Here is a 21369-nt window from a genome sequence, read left to right on the forward strand (position 1 = left end):
TTCCAAAATATTTTTATGTTTTCAAATAAAACAAGACTAGGTTAACTAAAGTCTAAATAAATGAGACTTTTAAATCTAAAACCTAAACTATAGAAAAGAAAATTTTTATATCTTTTATAAAAAAAATTATATTTTTTATGATTTTATAATTTTTTATGAATTTTATGATTATAAAAAAAAGGACTTGAAATCAAAATTTAAACTGAAACTAAAGTCTAAAAAAGACTTTTATTATTTTTTATTTTTAAATGAACTTAAAACTTGAATCAAAAATAACCTAGAGCCTATACAAATTAAGCTAAGCCTAAAGGATCTAATGCTAAAATCAAAAGCTTAATAAAAATTTCAAACTTACATAAAAAATGAAACATCAATATATATATCAAAAAATCTAAAAGCAAAATCGAAATTTTTTATTTTAAATTTTTATAAACCTAAAACAAATCAAACAAAAAAAAGACCTACGTTAACTCCTATTCATGAAATAAAATGAAATCTAAAACTAAGCTAACATTACCTTACCATTCAACGCATAAAAAAAAGACTTGGCCCGTATGAATAAAAACGTGATTCTTACAGTGCGATTTGCAGATTTTGACGGCGAAATGCTCTTCGACGGTGGACGGAGAGGGTGCAGGTGCTTATGGTTGATTGTTTTAAGCCGGCTGCGGAAGGGATGCTCAACAGCAGGCAGAGGAACTTCGAGCGTTGAAGATGCGGCTGCAAGGGATATGTCTGCATTGAATTTAATGGGTGAAGGCAACATGCTTGGTTGCAGGTTGAGGGACGCAGATGAGTATGGTAGCGTGGGGCGTTATGAAACGTGGGGCAACCAGCAAGTGAATGGCAGTGTTGCAGTGGAGGAGGAGGAGAAGGAGCTGCGTTGGCAACCTGAGGACGCAGCAGAGAAAGAAGAGTTGCAGGTTCGATAAGTGGAGCTATGTGGGGTTGCAGGAATGTAATGCGTAGAAAAAAAAGGACGCAGAGAGAGCTGCGTGGAGGCTAGCAATAGATTGCTAAGGAGCATAATGAAATGGACAGCGAGCAGTGAGTAATTTGTCTAGACAGTTGAGGGAAAAACGACTTGAAGAGGTGTGGGTTTTCTCTGCAATCCCACCAAGCAACCAATATAAAATACTTTCTAGGGACTCTGATAAAATTATTTGATCCACTTATCTTCAGTTTTTGTAGATGAAACCCTCTCAAAAATATTTCCAGATCTGAAAGCAACAGAATTTAAAACCCTTGAACAACCAAAACAGAGATCTTGCAATTTTCCCACAAGATTTTATCTCAGACTTGCAACCTGCAAATGGAAAACAAAAACCCAAAAAATATATGCAAGGATTAAAAATGAAACCCTACAAACCAGTCCAAAATTACAAAATTATAGCTCTACAATAGCCAGATTTGTCAGTGATCATCAATAATATTTTCAGAACTTCAGATTTACTATGAAATGCTTTAGAAATCTGCCATGCAAATCAGAAAACAAACTTAAATAATAAACCCAGGATCGAAACTGGCTAGGCTCTGCAAGAAAATGCTTGCAGGAGTTGGCTGGTTCAGCCGAGAACTTACCCAAATTCCCACTAATTTTCTTCAATAAGGATTTCCTACACAGCTCACTTCAACCATCAATAAAGAGAGAAAAAACAGTACTAGATCTCAGATGCAATGGAGATACCTGCTATTATTTCAGAAATTCTAATACCATTAAAACCCTTGTAAGTGAACAAAATACCTGTGTTCAACAATACTCTACAATAAGCTGTTACTAATGGCTGAAAAATAAAAGTATGCAGAAAATAAAATAGCTCACAGCACTTTCAGAGAGTAACGCTAGCAAGATTTCAACCCCAAAGTCTTTCTTTATTAGCACCAGAAAAAGTTTACAAGAGAGCTTCTTCAGCACAAGACTCACAGATCGAATGATCTCAAATGGCCCCTAGCACCCTATTTAAAGGAAAAACTCCCAACAGCTAGTTTGAGTGATCCATGTCAAAATGATCTCGACCGTCGATGAGGATCAAGATATCTCTTAATCTCATCCGTCGAATTTTTAATGCGTTAAAAAATTGAAATTCTGCATTTATTTACTCAAAATATTATTATTTTATTACTTTTATTTTTTATTATTTATTTATTTATTTTTATTTATATCTTTAATTTTTTATTGTTTATTTTTTTATTTTTAATTTATTTTTAAATGGATCCTCGAACTTAGCCTTTGGAAAAATCACCTAGGACCTAGGACTTAGGACTTATGAGGGTATTAAAACATTTCCTAACCCTCAATACACTTTACATCATGACTTTTACAACTTTACATCCCAAGGGGAAAACCCATTTGACATAGACCCTCATAAACCACCCAGTTCTGCGATACAACGATAATCTAGCAAATTAACACACTAGGATTCCTCTAAGATTCTAATGACAAAATTCATTCCGGCTTTGGGGTTAGGTTGAAGGAAAACTCTGCCGATCATGGATCGGTGAGACGAAAAACCTTCCGGAACATAGATTATCACTAGAAAATTAGGTCCACCTAGGCAATTTACATACATGACTCATATCTGCTAAGATTATTTACAATTCACACATGCAGACTGGGTTTACAATATAGTATGATCAAGTCGACGATGATTGTCGAATGGCAGGGACATGTCGATCAAGCACTATCCCTTTTTGCGAAGAAAAGGGGGTGTACTGCTATGGGTAGTTGACACGTAGTGGTCAACAAGGCCGACTTCACTTCCTTTGCTTTGATGGGTGCTTTTAATGGTTCCATTGCTTCTTTTGATGGTGTCTTTGCTAGGAGGAGACTTGACTTTGCTTGGAGGTTTCTTCTTTGACTTTCATACATAAATATACAATGTGTAACATGTTGTTAAGGTCTTCAACATAATTCTTTTGACCTTTGGACTCACCTATAGCACTTTAACATGTGTTAGACCTACTTCAATGAGCAAGAAACTCATTGACATATATTATAAAAATATATTTCTTTTTTTGAATAAATACAAATATCAAAAGTACATTTATGAAGACCGAACCTAGTTACATTTCCTTCAACACTCCCTCTTAACTAGGGAGGTATTCATACAACATTACAAGGTGTTTGGCTATTATCAATCATGAAGAATTCACATAAGAGAAATCGGATTGGCAGTCCATTTGTTATAGCATCATAGTAACCAACATTGTATCCATAGCAAGGCCTTGACCAACAGCTCTATCTCTCAATAGATCAGAGCACAACGTTGGCGAGACCAATGACATATAGACACCATAGTCATTGTCTCTCAAGGTACATACCCACTAGAGCATTCACTGAGTATGACCTTGTAGGACTATTCTTGTCTTGGGTTCCCAACCCTCAAAGAATATTGGTCCTCTTGCCTACTCTTGTCTTGGATGCCCTACACATCCTCAAAGAGTATTGGATGCCAGATGATTACCCAATCCTTCGATTCTTTCTTCCCAAGTGAAGACAAGAATGTTGTGTCTATCTCTTCCTCTCAATTGAGGAAGACATGCCCAAGTATCCTTTGACAAGGTACTTGTCCAAGTTCCTTTGTAATTGGGAACTTGTTATAACTCCCTCTTAGCTAGGGACTTGTCCATTCATCATAAACTTCTTCTTCGTGGGTCCTTCAACTGTTTGATCTCCTTCCTTCCTTTCTTTGATGTCATTAAGTCTTTGTTTGAACTTCTTCTTGGTAGGGCATCATCCATCGATCACTTTCCTTCCTGATTTGTCATGTCATTGCTTCCTTCATTGAAAGTGGCCTTCTGGTCATATATCAGGTTCTCTTGTCATCTTGTCTATGCTTCAGACTACTCTTGACATGGATGCTTCTTTGTACTTGCTTGTTTCCATGCTTTGATCTATAGTAGCCCTTCATGACTTCATCTTGATATTGCTTCAACATTAAATGGTTCTTTTGCTAGATGGTTTCTTCATCATGACATATTCGTAGAGTAGAATCATTTATCTGCATCTTCCATGTCTCTAAAAGAATGTTGAATGAATTAATTCACATGGAGCAAACAGCTCAATGATAATACAAAGATATTTACAAGAATAGAAACATCAGGTTTCTATGTAGAATATCGAACAAACAGTTTCATCTAAGAAACTGCTAAAAGAATAAGAATAGAAACATCTAAAAGACTGAGCATTACTAAATAGAGATATAGAGATATATTCTAATACCCTCCCTTAATGCTCAATCTATTTACAACACCAATAGACCCGCGAAATTTTACAAATTTATCAGGACCAAGAGGCTTGGTAAAGATATCGGCGGGCTGCTCTGTGGTGGGAACATAGTGCAACTGAACTGAGCCATCTTCAACCAACTGTCGAATGTAGTGGCAGTGAGTTTCCACATGCTTTGTTCGTTCATGAAAGACAGGATTCTTGGCAAGTTTGAGCACTCCCTGATTATCACAAAACAAAGAAGTAGGCCCTGTTTGAAAAACATGCATATCTGCAAGCATACGACGAAGCCAAACTGCCTCACAGGCTGCCTTAACTGCTCCCCGATACTCTGCTTCTGTTGAGGAGAGAGCCACAACCTGTTGCTTCTTACTAGTCCAAGTAACAGCTCCAGATCCTAGACTAAACACATACCCAGCTGTAGATTTACGGTCATCAACCGAACCGGCCCAGTCAGAGTCAGTGTAGCCACTGAGAGTAGAAGTGGAGCTGTGAGTATATAAGAGGCCGTAATCAGAAGTACCACGCACATATCGTAGCACCCGCTTTGCTGCTATCCAATGATCAGCTTTAGGAGCTGACATAAAGCGAGAAATGTAGCTTACTGCAAAACTGATGTCAGGTCTGGTAGCAGTAAGATAGATGAGACTGCCCACTAATTGCCTGAATAAAGTTTCATCCACAAGAGGAGAGGATGACTGTGCTGAAAGTTTGAGCCCTGGTTCCATAGGAGTCGTGGCCGGTTTGTAATCCTGCATTCTGAACCTTTCCACAAGATTTTTGGCATACTTGGACTGAGAAAGAAAGATCTGATTTTCAGTCTGCCATACTTCAACCCCCAGACAGTAATGAAGAAGTCCCAAGTCTGTCATCTCAAAAGTTCTGCATAGATCTTGTTTGATCCCATGGATCAAATGTGCAGAGCTGCCAGTAATGATAAGATCATCCACATAGACAACTACAAACAAGATATCATCATCAGTATGCTTGATATACAGGTTTGCATCAGATGGACTCCTCTGAAAACCTTGATTTGTCAGATACTGATCAATTTTTATGTACCAAGCCCGAGGAGCTTGTTTCAATCCATAAATGGCTTTAACTAACCGACACACTTTCTGTTCTTGACCAGCAACCTTGAATCCTGGAGGCTGCGTCATGTAGACTTCTTCTTGGAGATCACCATTTAGGAACGCACTTTTTACATCCATCTGATGAACTTTCCAATTGAACTGAGCTGCTAGGGCAAGCACAAGCCTGATAGTACTCATCTTGGCTGTAGGAGCAAAAGTCTCCTCATAGTCGATGCCTTCCTGCTGTGAAAATCCTCGAGCCACAAGCCGAGCTTTATACTTGTCTAAGGTTCCATCAGCTTTGTATTTGACTTTATACACCCATTTGCAGCCTATGGGTTTTTTGTCTGCGGGAAGATCAGAAAGAGCCCATGTGTGATTCTTCTGAAGACTCTGAAATTCTGCTTCCATAGCCTGTTCCCACTCAGATATACCCTTAGCTTCTGAATATGTTTGAGGCTCAAAAGTACTGTGAAGGTTAGCCATAAGAGCAAAATTGACTGAAGACTGTTGTCTGTTCTTATGCCTAGAAGTTCTACCTTCAAGGAGCTCATCATCCCGGAGATCACCTATGGTTTTAGCCCACCATTTTGGTCGAAGAGAAGAAGAACCAATATCAGGATTAGAGGGACCAATATCAGGAGGAAGAGAAGCAGGCTCAGGAGCAATAGGGATAGCAAGAGGGGGATTAGCTTCTGGAGGAAGCTCAGATAGAGTAGTATCAAATCTTGATGCTACATCATCCCTCCCATCAGATGAACTGACTGGAAGAAGAACACTGTGAGGCGGATCCTCAGAACGCTGCTCAGAAGAAGAAGACTAAAAGAATCCTCTGTCTTCATCAAATACTACATCTCGACTGAAGCTAAGTCGACCAGTGGCTATATCTATCAGCCTATAAGCCTTGTGATGATCACTGTATCCTGTCATCATGAGTTTCTGACTTTTGGAATCCAACTTAGATCGCTTAGCAGATGGAATCCAAACATATGCAACTGAGCCAAAAACTTTGAGATGACTGATTTTAGGCTTACGACCAGACCACACTTCTTCAGGAGTCTTCCCTTTAACAGCCTGAGTAGGGGATCGGTTAAGAAGGTAAACAGCAGTAAATACTGCTTCAGCCCAGAATTTGTTTGGAACATTCCGGTGTTGTAACATGGAACGAGCCATTTCAACAACCGTGCGATTGCGACGCTCGACAACACTGTTCTGCTGGGGAGTGTAAGGTGTGGTGAATTGACGTTTGATGCCATGAATATCACAGAAGTTGGCAAAAGCTGAGGAACAAAATTCCCCCCCATTGTCGGTCCTAAGGGTCATGATATTACAACCAGATTCTTTTTCAACTAAAGTTTTCAACTTCTGAAAGGTACTAAGAGCATCAGATTTATTTTTTAAAAAATACACCCACATCTTTCGACTGAAGTCATCTACAATAAGTAAAAAGTATTTGCAAGCAGTTATAGAAGCTGTATTCATAGGACCACAAATATCAGCATGAAGTAACTGAAGTACCTGGGATGCGCGCCAAGATTCTCCATTTTTGAATGATGACCGATGTTGCTTTCCCGCTTGACAGGTGCTGCATACCCCCAACTGCTGAGTCTGAATATCAGGTAATCCTGACACAAGTCCCTCCCGAGAGAGCTGAGAGAGATACTGCATATTGAGATGCCCATATCGCTGATGCCATAGAGTACTGATGGGAGAGACACAAGCTGCTAGTGCCACTTCTGGAAAGTCACCGGTGTCAAGTAGCCTGTATAGACCATGGTCCTCGAGGCCAGTAGCAACTGTTAGACTGGTCTCCCTGTCAATGATGGAGCATTTGTGTGCACTGAACATAACATCAAGCTGAGGAGAATTCCTCATAATCTGACTGACAGAGAGCAGATTAATCTCCATACCAGGAACATAGTATACATTTAGAAATATGAGCGTGCGTCCACCAGACTGAATTTGAACTGTACCCCTGCCAGCAACAGTGTACTTTTCACCTCCACCAAATACAACTGAATCACTGAAAGGTGAAAAGTCAATAAACCAGTCACGCCTGTGAGAGAAGTGGCGTGATGCACCAGAATCAATGTACCATGCAGAAGAAGGTACATGTTCTGAAGACCTTTTAGCCATAAAGGCGTAAAAGGCAGAATCTGTCTGCTCGGAATGTTCTGCAACATTCGCTGTCTGATGTGACCCTCCCTGTTTCTTTTGTTCAGCAGCAATCCTCTGCCTGCAGTCTTTCTTCATGTGACCGAACTTGTGACAGTAATTACACTGTACACTTTTCTTCCTGTTAGGATCAAAAGACTGAGATGATCTTCTCTGCTGAAAAGACTGAGAGGACTGATATTTTGCAGCAAATGCATTGTCCAAGGGCACTGATGAAGTACCACTACCAAACTGTTGTTTCCACCTATCTTGCTGCAGAAGTTTGGTACATAAATCTGAAAACTTCAGATCAACAGTTGTAATGTTGAGTGTTTCAATGAAGTGTTCATAAGATTTTGGTAGACTCTTCAGGGTAATGACTACCATATCTTCTTCCTCCATGGTCCGACCAATGGCGTCGAGCTGATCCTGAATGTCTTTAATTTTGTTGAGATGTTCCTGTAAAGACATATGTTCATCCATCATGATGGAGAACAACTGATTTTTGAGAAAAAAAGCTCTGCTTTTATCAGATGTCTCATGCAATTCTTTCAATTGTTCCCAGATTTCAGCAGCTGTCTTGCCAGAAGGGATCTGTGGTAACTGATCATCAGCTACAGAGAGCTTGAGAAGCATAACAGCCTCTCGATTTCGATCATCAAATTTATCTTGATCGGTCCCGGCTGTTCCTGGACGAAGCTCTTTTCCCAAAATGAGTTGATCAAGACGCCTGTACTCAAAAATGGTCAGCAGTCTTTGTTTCCAAATGTTATAGTTGCTGCCATTAAACCGTTGATTTCCTTCTAACATCAGATTGGTAAGTGTGGCCATTTTCACCAGGAAACTACAGAAGTATGACACACAAGAACAATGTAGCTGACTGTTTATCTGATGTAAATTAGAGAACAGAATTTGTCCTTTAAAAAAAAATTTACTCAACAGAGGTATCTCTCCAGTCTAAATCAATGATAATCCTGCTAGCACAAAAAATATAAATTTCTGAGAATTTTATTTTCCCACAGGAGCATGCAAATTTTTCCACAGGATACCAAACAAAATCCGCTGATAAAATTTCTAACAACCGGAACTGCTGATGAGTTCTTGTGATATTTCAGGGTTGGAACCACAATTCTCTCTCTGCTGGACAGACTCTTAGCTGGGTCGAGTTTTTCTTGAGAAGTAGACAAGAGTCGAGTTGCCTCCCTTGATAGCTGAGTGAAGTATAGACTGCTGGAGCAAGCTTCTGCTAACAGAATTCGAGTTCTGGTCACAAGGGAGTTATATTCCCTTATGTCAGCTCAGGCCGTGGGCTATTCTCAACTGCTGGCTGCGTATTTCCTCTACAGAATGCCGGCAACCAAAAACACGGAAAACAATTTCCGGCAGACACCACGGATTGGTGACGTTGATAATTTAACTCCCACTATCTAACCATGATGGCCGACGTGAGCGATCAAGGCTTTACGTCTCAACTGAAAACGTCTCAGCGTGTTTCAACTGCCACGGGCTGCAACAGACGGATTTTTCAAAAAACACCTGACACGGTTTATCACATACGGGCTGGAAATAAATCACGGTTTTCAGATCTATATAATCACCATGGATACGGGAACTACACAGATTACGTGAACAACACGGATACGGATGCGTATGACAGAGCTGTAATGAACCACGGGGTTTACATAATATTTGCAAGATACAGCGATTTCACAAGAAACAGGTGACGTGAAATATAATGAACCACTGGTTATAAATATACTTCCACGGGTTTGACTGATAAATCCACGGGTTTCAAAAACGGTATATACGCGGATTCACAAACTGTATATCCTTGGGTTATCACGACGGCATATGGTCAGAACGACTGCAAAAAATTATAATCACAGGATGTGGAATTATATAATCACCACGGATTTCGACTGCAAAAAATATACTCACGGGATTCGGAAATTTAAATAACCACGGGGTTTCAGAAATATATATCCACTCCAATATATATCTTCTCAGATTTCAAATGAGAATCCACAGACTTCAAATATAGATCCTCGGGCTTTCAGAAAGAATATCCACGAGTTTTTAAAAAAATGCGTATCCACTGGTTTGACAGTCTTGAAGCTAATAATCACGAATTTGCCCGCAGATATAATTTTCAAACCACGATTCTGTCTTTCAAAAAACACAAGTGAGTTTTGAGAGAAAACACCTGGATCATGAATGCTGAGAAATTCCTTGATGTGGTCGAGTAGCTGCCAGGTGAAGAAGAAGATAGCCGAATCCACGATTCCCAGCAAAACTGGCCAGTAAAAAAAATCCCGCTCCCACGAAGATATTCACCGCCACAAAGTTATTTCTTTAATAAACTGATCATGCAAGAGAAGAATCCATTTCTGTATCGAGATGGACGACTGTAAGCTTTTATCACAGCGAGCAAAGCCGAGGCTAAGACTCAGTGAAGGCTGCCTGGCTTACAGAGGGCTCGACCTTAGAAAGGACTCAAGAGATTTCGATGCAAAGAGAAATACTGTTCAAGAAAAAATCTCTTAACCTTGCTCTGATACCATAAAAGAATGTTGAATGAATTAATTCACATGGAGCAAACAGCTCAATGATAATACAAAGATATTTACAAGAATAGAAACATCAGGTTTCTATGTAGAATATTGAACAAACAGTTTCATCTAAGAAACTGCTAAAAGAATAAGAATAGAAACATCTAAAAGACTGAGCATTACTAAATAGAGATATAGAGATATATTCTAATAGTCTCCAAGGCCTTCATAGGTGTCAAGGGTCCTTTGATCTTTTCCTTTCTTAGTCAGAGTTGTCTTGCCTTCTTTTGGGAGATGTCTTCAAAGTATCTTGTCAGATAGTGATTCTTGGTGATCATGGTGTTCTTCACATGCTTGATCTCTTTCTTCATTTGCTTCTTCTTGGATAGATTGGTCAACCACCTTATGCTCCTTGTGAGAGCACTTCTTCATTGCTTGCTTCTAGGACTAGTCAACATTCCTTCTTTACTTGCTTCTTAGTCAGCAACCTTATACTCCTTATGTGAGTATTTCTTTTGTTGACCTTCATTGCATTGTAGTACATGCCTTTGAGCATGTCATTGGTGAAAGAGATTCTTTTCTACTTGACCATATCATAGAACTATTCCCATGACTCAATAATATACATAAGATAACATGACTAAACTTTGATGCATACATACCTCATCTTGATTCTCCTTTGATCGTCTTAACTTCATTTGGTTTTCCTTGGTGTGGCTCTTCTTGCTTCATCTTAGCTTGCCTGCATATCATCCTTTTATTGAATCCCATGAATGGGATTCCCAATGAGACATTTGCTTTTGTTTATGAATCTTCTTTTGAAGATTCCATCATAGGATCTTAAAGACCCTTACCTTGCAAATGTTTCTTTCCTTTTGATGATGGAGGTCTTCTAAGATTCTTAATCATGATCAATTTTCTTTCATTGTGGATGAGGTCCTATACTAGGTATGCTCCTTCTACATGAATATCTTGAGCTATATCTATCATGCTCCTATATTCTAGAAGATATTTCTAACCATGCATTTTGTTCTCATTTATAAATGCTCTTTCTACATGAGTATCTAGAACTCTATGCACTTCGTGCTTCTAGATTCTAGAAGATGTTTCTAGCCATGCAATTTTATTATATTCCTACATGCTCCTATCCCACTCAAAACTTTGAAAGAAGACTTTAAGTAAAGAGTTTGACTTAGTCATAGTAGAGATCCAGAGGATCTTCCTTCTTCTTTCACCTCTTGAGTCATGTGAGCTTCTTCCCTCTTTCTTTTGTTGTTGTTGGCCTTCTTAAGTTTAGGACAATTCCTTATGTAGTGTTATTCTTGGCATCCATAGTATTGGATTTTGAACATATCTTTGTTGTTTGTTCTTCATGGACCAAATTTGCCAAATTTTCCCTTTCTCTTGGCCATGGTAGCAAATGCTTGCTCCTTTGATCCCACATCTTCTTTTGCTTAAGTCTGGTTTCCTCTGTCTTGCATAGAGTCCACATTTCACTGAGTGTGGTAGCTTCCTTCTTGGCATATATGCTTGATGTGAAGTTGCCCCAATCCTCAGGTAGAGCATTGAGTACTACATTTGTCATTTCTCTGTCAAACATGACTTCCCTAAGCTCTTGAAGTTGATCCATCATCTCAGAGATCTTCATGAAGTAGGGAGCTATTTTTCCTTTGATATCTTCATCTTGTACAATTCATTTCTTAAAGATATCACTTCTCTAGGGGTTTCATATCTTTTATTGCTTATCATATTTGTTGAACTTGCTCATAACTTTGAAGTAATCCAAGTGACCTTAGTATCTCCTAGAAACCCTATATCATTTTTCATCTAACTTTTCATTAGGGACCACCCCCTTTAGCTTACCTAGGAGAGAGTTTTAACGGAGAGAGTTGGGAATAGGTGACAGCCCATCTCTTAGTTTTGCCACCAACCACACCTTGTGGGGTTAAGGGCTTTTTCGCACTAACTTAGGTGTGTGTGCAAGGCAGCAATAACAGCACTAAAGTAGTAGATTTTGCTGTAACATTCCCATTAAAAATAAGCTTCTAACATGGTGCTCATTTGAATTTTTGATGGATTTATCATTAGTCTCTGGGTATGTGAGGAATTTATAATTAACAGAGTTGACATTTGTAGAAAATCCAGACTTAAATTAATCTGACAATTCAGAGCACATTTCACTAAAGAAGTGATATACCTAATTGAGAACATCCTTTTTAAAGGGGATAAAAATTGAATGAAGACCTAGAGCACAGTCTGTACAAGTTAACAATTGAGTTTGCCAGGTGACTATATATTCTGAGCAATGTGATATCACGTATTGCTCCATGTGGTTTGAAGTAATCACAATTAGAAAGGAAAACATTCAGCAGAGCCACTTCACCAACCTTTATGATTTGGGAAGTAGCATAAACTATTGTTTCATATGGTCCTGTGTAGCTTGGGATCGGTCCAGTATGTATTTAGTTTTAGAAGATATTTGAAAGGGTTTCATTGGGAATGAATCACAAAATTTTGACTAGTTTTATTTCTATTTGTTTTCATCTTCTTGTTCTTTTAATATCCTTCTAAGCTAATTTTGGATTGTTTGCAGAGCCTATGTTGACAATCGGTAGCATTGATCATATCATGTGGAATGACAACTGGACAGTTGTTACAGCTGACGGTAGCTTGTCTGCACAGTTCGAGCATACTTTGTTGATCACCGAGAATGGTGTGGAAATTTTAACACAATGTTAAAAGAAGTACTTTACAAAATTGGTACAAAATTATTTGACTTTAGTCACCACGTCCTCTGCAATGGGCTTCTCGTCGACAGAAACTGATGTATATGTATTACATTCTTTATATTTATTTTTTTATTTTTGAATGATTATTGTTTACAAATTTACAACTTAGTGTACATTATTACAACACGCTGGGTCACAAGATTGGATATTTTGTATAATACCATGCAACAGGAAAAATGTCGCCATGAAATTCATCAGCTCACTAATTGATATTGTCTTCAAGTTACACCCACAGCCATCCAATGCCTTTCAGGTGATGATCGTTCATTTAAGCGTAGGTTTGTGTAAATTTCCTTGTAAAATTTGACCAACTCCAATTGAAGTTACAAAATATTCAGCATTTGAAATCATTTTGGTTGTCAGTTTTATGTACCCTTAAATTAGCATGATGGTCAACAGTGTCTTGGTTCAATGGCTAAGTGGAGGTGGTGATATTCGATCCACCAAGGTTCAAATCCCCTAGAGACTTGCCTCTAGTGGGTTGTGATATTCCAACCACCAAGGTTCAAATCCCCAGAGACATGCTTTTGCCCTGATAGGCAGTCTCACCTGTGCAATTGGACCATTCCATGTATTTGGGCCCAAGTACAAGTCCTTGCCAATTTCGATAGAATAGATACCCCTGACCTAAGAATTATTTCTCAAAGGACTCTTCACTTAATGTTGTAAGTCAGCTGCACATTATTGTAATGGTCCCAGATTGGGGACGGGTAAACCTGCTGCATCAAGATAAGAGGAAGTTCAAAAAATCATATTGCATATTAAAAGATGTGAGATCTATCAAAGTCACCAGAGATCAATGCTAGATATCCTTAGATAAGCTGGATTGAAGTAGAGAGAAGCCTCTTATGCGACACATGTGGATTTAATGGAAAATATAGGAAACAGTGGAAAAGAAAAAGATGACAACAATATCAAAGCTGCACATAACACACAAACAGAGCAATGTAAAGTGGCATTAGCTTCTCCACTACCCACCGACCCCTGTGAATTTTGCCATTTCCACATTCTACTTCTGTCACTACCACAGCTTAAGTCCATTACAGCCAATACTTCTCCATTCTTGAAGCAATAATTTTCCCACACCTCTTGTCCTTCATGGGTAGTTGCTTGCTCTAATCGAAACCTCCACATGGGAATTTAGCAGAGCAAATTCTAATTTGACTAGGGATGTAAAGAATATTTTTAAATACAAATGTCCTACCACGTGTCAATTTTGTTGTACATAGGATTGGTCATTTCCTTAAGTAAATATTTATTCCTAATACCTAGCTTTCACAAAAGGAACATATTGGTGCTTCCCATTTATTATGTGTTGTAAAAAATACCACTTTATTGTCACATACCTAGAAACATCATTTACCAGTCAACTGTTTAGAATATTTATTTCGTAGGTTTGCCAATTTTACATTTTTACCTCTAAAAAGCAAAAGCAACTTCAAAAATTGAATCCCAAAACAAGAACTTACCTCCTACGTGCCTACTTCCTGCCTTTTTCAATGAACAATAACCAGCATTGTGGCCACCTTCTGGAACTTATAATCACCTCTAGCTATGATTTTGTTCACCTAGCAATGTCTCCTTGCTAGCAAAAAACTTCTAATTCTATAGTTTCCCTAGCAAATTTCTTCTACCAATGAACAATTCCAACAAGATATTTGCCTTTGTTGTACCTCTGGCCCCTTGCCATTTAGTGGCTTCCAACACAATCAGTGTCTCCAAGCACCATTTCATGTGCTTCCTAACCCTGCCTCTAACACAGTTTTAAATCTAGATTTTTATTTTTTAGACTTCTTTTCTCTTGTCTATCCAGCCATCTTTTTCTGTTATCAGTTGATTGCTGTCAACACACTTGTTGCATTTGGCACTTATTCTAGACTTATCTATCCTTTAAAAATCGTTGTTATGATTCCCTCGCACTATCCTTCTTCCATAATATTCATGGATTCATATGCCAACTACACAACCTTTATTCCAAGAAATATCAAGCACTAATCTTTGCTACTTCAAACTATTTGTGAAATGTGGAATTTTATTTTTGCTACCATCGTCACCAATTAATCTTACCTTATGGATTATGCCATGCTATGACATGTGACAAACACGTCGGCCAAGTTATTGTGTTGATGTGCCATGGCAATTCTGTTCTTTCGATATCTCGAATATTATAAATTATTTAACTTGTGATGATATATGTGTCTATGCATCTCAGAGATTCGATACTATCAAATGTGTATAAAGTTCAATACATAATATCTTTAATAAGGGAGGCATGAATGATGAATCTATACAAGTAACATGTTATGAATTAACTTTTAACTCACTTTAGTATGTCATCATTTTATTAACATAACAAAGAATAAAGTCCATATTCATAACTTATAATCCTACCCTACGTAATACAGTGTTCAACCAAATATCCTCTAAAAAGAACAATAAGTGAAACACCCATAAATGGAATAATCTTGTAGGAAATAAACTTTTGAACCAAATAAAATGGTTAAGAAGTATGAAAAACAATAGAAGACAGTAACAGAAATGGAAGTAATGGAAGTAACAGTGGCAGGAGGAAAAATTGCAACTTAAAATGTTTAGTTATAAATTTTGCTTATGAAAGACAATATACGGTAATGACAATGAATGAGTAGAGTGGGTGTGAGATTGAGCTTATACAATACAAACACTTGGTAAAACAACTTTTTGTGGGAAACTGACAAAATTTCTTGGTGAAAATACTTCGTCGGAAAGAATGACATAATCATGCTTAATATGAGACAAACACTTGGTGAAATAGCTTTTTGGTGGAGATCGAGGAAATGCCATGGTGCAAAAATTTTAGCAAAAATCGAGACAATTACTTGGTGATCTTAAATTTAAATTTAAATGAAAAAAAATATCCAAATATGGCTGATGAATTGCAGAAGCACAATGCGTAGAGTATTTCATTGTAAGTACCTAAAACAGCTATCACAAATATTGGTATTAGAAATGGTACAAGAAATGGAGCTACACTAGCATAAGAAATACAAAATAGAAAACACCCAATGGGTAAAATCATCTATGTATAAATGGGTCTATGTATCAATTCAATCAACTATGATAAATAAAGATGACAAAATTAATGTTGAATCATATTGGAGAATGTTTGTGTCAATGGTACAACTTCAATAATTTTAATGCACAATGTCATCATAGAAGGGGAAAAAATCCACTCAAATTGTGTAGTAGGATAGGAAAGAGCTTATATTGGAATGAAAAGATGGGAAGCATTACCACTTTAGTAATCAAGTTTTTCCTTCTAGGCTTATGATTCGAGGAAGGATGTTGATGTTGATTTTTTTATTAGTTGGAACTAAGATTCATAGTATTCATTACTTGTATTGGATATTATGAAATAAATTAAATGCATAAGCATAACAAACTCACATTTGTAGTGTATGTTATGATCATGGATGAAAAATGGTATACCATGAATACTCATAGGATTGATTTTGTTATATCATAGCCAAGTTCTAATATTGCTGATATAGTTCAATTCTTAGTAATTTGAGTTTGTATATTGATGTATTACATGGTACTAAAATGGGGTCATGACAAATTATAATAAATTAGCCGTTGCACTAACTTGACATGGTCCAAGCTTTATTTCACCATCTTGATTCTTGAAATAGATGACACTAAAAACTAAATATTACTTTCCATGTCTATATGCATTATTGTATTTATAAAGTAATTGATATATTAATGTGATTTTCCAATTTATGGCTTGATTTAACATTCAACATTTGAATACTCATTATATTTGGATTTGTTTATTAGAAGGGCCACTTAAGTGTATTTTAGCACATTTGCATAATGTGTTTAAATATCAAACAAAGGACAATTACTTATGATTGTGAGTTAAAATAAAGACTTACGACCCAATATTTATATCAAGAAAAATTTTGTTGTTCTAGTGGTTGTTATTTCACTAGAACATTGAATCCACAAATTTCATTTCTAGATGAAAAATATGCCTTTTCAACAAGGTTAAAGGGGAAACAATTAGATCATATTATTTAGTTTTGAACATGTGCAAGAGTCTGTTGAAAAAATAGAACTACAACTTTTGCATATTGAGAGAACATTGAGCTCATGCCAACAAATTATAAAGAAATCATGTGATGAAAGTAAACGAAATCAATGGCAACCAAATCCTAACATGTAATAACAGAGATTCATTAAATTGAGTTTAAATATTGCCCAAATATATTGACATCCATGGTAGGTTGGAAAAGTTTCTCAAAAGTTAGTAAAATGTGCATGGAAATTTGAAAACCATCCTTTCAAACACTTGCATGCCATAGAAGAATGATGCAAATCTATGGAGGATGTATCAACTTCCCTCCATCAACCTAGGCTATTTGATGGGGAAAAAGCAATAGTATGTACTAAACAAGTTGAAGGATCTAACATCTACAAGGAATCCCTAGTATGATCGTTGCATTTCGATAACATTGAACTAGTATAAGGATCAAGTCTTTGAAAAATTGTACAAACCAATTCAAAATTCAAGATCATCCAATATCACATTACATTGAACAATATTGCATATGAACAACTATTTGAAAGAAATGCCACCTTAAAATGTCTATAAGAATAGAAGGTGTTATCACTGATCTAAAAAGGGTTGGGTTGTGTCAACCTTAAGGGTTGGGTTGTTCAATGTAATGTGAACAATATTGCATATGAACAACTATTTGAAAGAAATGCCACCTTAAAATGTCTATAGGAATAGAAGGTGTTATCACTGATCTAAAAAGGGTTGGGTTGTGTCAACCTTAAACCTAGTATAACTATTTCAAACCACTTTCACTGGAAGTTAGCCCTTCCAATCTAAGAGGGTTCTCTCAAAACACTTATCAAATTCACTTTAATAAACTCAAAACTACATATGGCTAACTCTGAGTTCTTTCTATGTTGTTTTACAGGTGAAGGAGAATGTGATGGTTGCCACCATTGGGCATGGAGTCAAATGAAAGAAAATCATTGGCAAACAACAATGTTTAATGGAAACTGAGGCATTTTTGGCTTTAAAACTGATGTCAAATAAACATTCACAATCATACATAGCAAATGAAGGACGTTGGAGTACTTGACATGAATTCCAAGTAGTCAAAATACTACGAACACTGATGGCTACATAGAAAACATGATAAGAACACATAAAGCCATAACATGAGTCTCAGGTATAAAAACAGAGTCGCTGCAATATATATTAGCTGGATAAAAAGTTTACATAGAGTCAACTTCTCACATTATCGATCCACCCCCTGAGAGTCAGAAAATTACACTTATAGAGAGTAAGACCACCATCATATCATTAATTACAAAATTTGCCACTTGGGGCTAGATTCGATCAATCAGTTTAGAGACCTTATCTTACTTGACACCTATTGAGAAATCTTAGGAATTGTGGTTTTGCATGATTTGAATACAAGTAGGATTCTTCCAACATTAATGAACTCAACCAAATTCTGTTGATAGAGTTTATCGAACCCAACTGATTTTCTGAATGCACTGGAGTTGATGACGTGTCTCTTGCCACATGGATGTTGACTTGTTGACCTGTCTCCCTGAAAAGTAGGAGTTGATGTGGACACTTTCATGACCTGTAATCCATCTAGTTGCCATGTTGTCTAATGGCCAATCAAAAATTTTATAATGCAAAAAAACAGAGTTTAACAGTTCCGTAGAAAAAATTGGTAGCAAATTACAAAAAACATATTTCTACCACCATTTTGATCTTTCTGCAAGTTCTGAAGTCTTCACTAACGTTTTTTAGTTAAACACATGCCATTAGAACTCCCTTAGTTAAGCTTTTTACTTGCATTATCCTCCATGAAAAGCTACAACAATTCTGTAGCAAATATCCAGCTTAACTATGGGGAGTTGCTACGAAACTGTGAAATTTCCGAGTTTTTGATTTTTCATGATTTCTTGTGCCTCCTTATTACTCTTAATATCCTGTTCAACTATGCACAATGTTAACTCTATTAGTTAAACATAGTATAGGCAAAAATGATGGTTTTACCATATCCAAGGAGTGTCATCTACTACAACAAAAATCTTGAGATTTCTCTTTAAGAGCTCAACTTTGATCATTTCAATTTGAGTTTCTAATGCTTTGAGATGCCCTTGTAACTTATTCCTTTCTGCTTGTAGCTAGTTGTTCCTTTTGTACATGTGATTCAACATTCTATGCAAAGGCAAAGTCCTCTTCATCATCTTTTTGGATTTTTTTTGTAGTTTCATCATAGAAATGTATCTGCTTTGACACCTCCCTTTGCCACTCCTCAAACTCAAGTTTAGAATTAATCACTTCTTGTTTAGCCTCTCTCAATTGTTCTTGTAGAACCTCTATTTCATTTTTTTCTTGTGCATGCTCTTTTCCTTTCCTTTTCTTTGATGGCTCTATTTTTTCTAAAGGCACTTTTGGCATCTTTTCAGTTTCCTACATTGACCTTGTAACAGGTTTCCTTGACTTGAAGGCAAAACCTGATTCTTCTTGTGTAAAATCTAATTTCTTGGCCCTCTTGCTCTTCTTTTTAGTTTTAGTCTTGGTCACTTCTATAGGTTGCTCAATTTGGCTTTCTTCAATCTCAATGGCCTCTAGGATATCAATTAGCTTACCCTTCCTTTTACACTGCTTTCTAGTCATCCTCCTCTTAGTGCTTGTAGATGTTTTTACTACAGGTTGCTTCTCTTCCCTAGGGGTTATTGATTTAGACTTTGGAGTTCTTCTAGAAGGGGTAGCAGTATCTAACTCATAGCCACTCAAAAATAAGAAGGTAAGCCAATCTCAGTTTAACCTATTTAGCTCTTCTACAACCAGCAATTTAATGAGGCCATGGTAAAAAACAGAGGTATTACTAGCATCAAGCTTGGCTTGGACCTTATCGGCGATCTTTCCCAAACTTCTAAAGAGATAAAAAGGAATGTTTAGAGGTTTGTTTACCTGTGAAATGCAGTAGGAATCTGAAATGATATTGGTAAACCATGTTGAATTTGCCTTCACATGTGAAATATTTCTAGATGACCATTAGGAGTTTGGAAAAATGCTCTTTGAGGCAAGTTATGGAAATGCTAGCAATCATGCAAATCCCTATGTGTTCTTCCTTGAGGAATTCATCATAATTTAGCAATTGAAACTTCTGAACGTTGAACCATATTTCTCCTGATGTAGGGATTTCTATAGCACAGACAATTGTGTTAGGGGGCATTGTAAAGTTCAGAAGACCAACCTTCATTTTTGTTCCAGTGAAATTTACAACAAAGTCTTTGGCAATCTTCCCGGCAAAAGCATAGGAATTCCACGTTGGCAATTGCTTGAACGAAAGTAGGGTCTTCCTCCAACAATTTCATGTCCACGAGCTCATAACACACCATTGAACCTCCTTTATATTGTTTTCTGTGTGCCATGGTTGCAACACGTAGGGATCCTCGTTGTCACCTTCTTGCCACCTGCAAATCAACCTCGAGACAGCGATACAACAGTGGACTCTAACCTAGAGACAACAAGACCTGCATGAGAGACAACAAACCAACTCCTATGATAACGTGAAGCTTATGGCAGCAAAGATAAATACAAATAAATGAGTTAGCAACAAGAAGCTACACGATGTCAATATGTAGGGAAAATGGATAAAAGACTGATAAAGTGCATCTGTGACCCACCATAAGACTAACCAATCATGTTTTCCAAACAAAAATGACCGTTACTCGACCGTTTAACACCACTGTATACTTCAGCGCAATTCTGTAGCAAGACAGGTGTTCGAAAAGGCAGGTCCGCTACGAAATTGTCAGGAACTTTCGTAGCAAACCTTCAGTTTCCCTAACTAGATTTGCTACGGAATTTTGCAAAAGTGCTTAAATGCCAGTGATGAATGAGTAAGTTTGAGACACATGAAATGTTGAAACTGAACCTTCATGACTAACCCTTTTTGAACTTATATTAACCCTACATAATGACAAGATGACTAAATGACACTTTGTACATGAACTTTATTTTGAGAAAATTTAAAACCCTAACAAATTTGACAAATTGACTCAAAAACTATTTCTAAGTGTTATCATGGATAACAAGAGGAATCATAAAAAACACACATATTGGTCTTAGAGACTATTGGTCTTAATCTTGTGTCCAAAAATCGCTTATTATAGAAGAAGAATGCTGAGATGGTGTTGGAAGGACTTGCTTCAAACCTAATATCTAGGAATAAGAAAGTTCATGTATGTGTCAAGCAAATTATATGCATAAATGTTGTTATGTTAAAGTATCAACCCAGGATGTAGGCTTATGAGATGAAAACATAGTATGTGCGGGGTTAGATCCTACTCTAACAAGAAATCTAAACCAACTATGTAATACAAGTATTCATCACTTGAATTGACATCTACAAGAATTGAAATTATCAAATCCACCAATCACAATATTTCATTATGACCATAAGGTTAGAGGGTTCATGCATAATTATCTATTCAATTCATTAAATATCAATATAAGTGGACACAATGTAACACACTATTGAATC

At 37.0% G+C, this 21369-nt stretch overlaps 1 protein-coding gene across 1 annotated transcript in view; it reads left to right on the forward strand.

Moving 5' to 3' along the window:
* The window catches only part of MAP1D (methionine aminopeptidase 1D), a 494905-nt gene extending 481886 nt beyond the window's left edge, over nt 1-13019 (forward strand). The window contains exon 10 of the mRNA XM_089372168.1: nt 12598-13019. Within this exon, the coding sequence (XP_089228294.1) occupies nt 12598-12743 (146 nt within the window). The 3' untranslated portion in view covers nt 12744-13019. The remainder of the gene's footprint in view (nt 1-12597) is intronic.
* Nucleotides 13020-21369: the final 8350 nt, after the last annotated feature.

The sequence above is a fragment of the Pinus tabuliformis genome, chromosome 8 (assembly GCF_031772625.1).
Source record: "Pinus tabuliformis cultivar Carrire ecotype Pingquan chromosome 8, CPIR1, whole genome shotgun sequence".
In the NCBI taxonomy this organism is placed as follows: Eukaryota; Viridiplantae; Streptophyta; class Pinopsida; order Pinales; family Pinaceae; genus Pinus; species Pinus tabuliformis.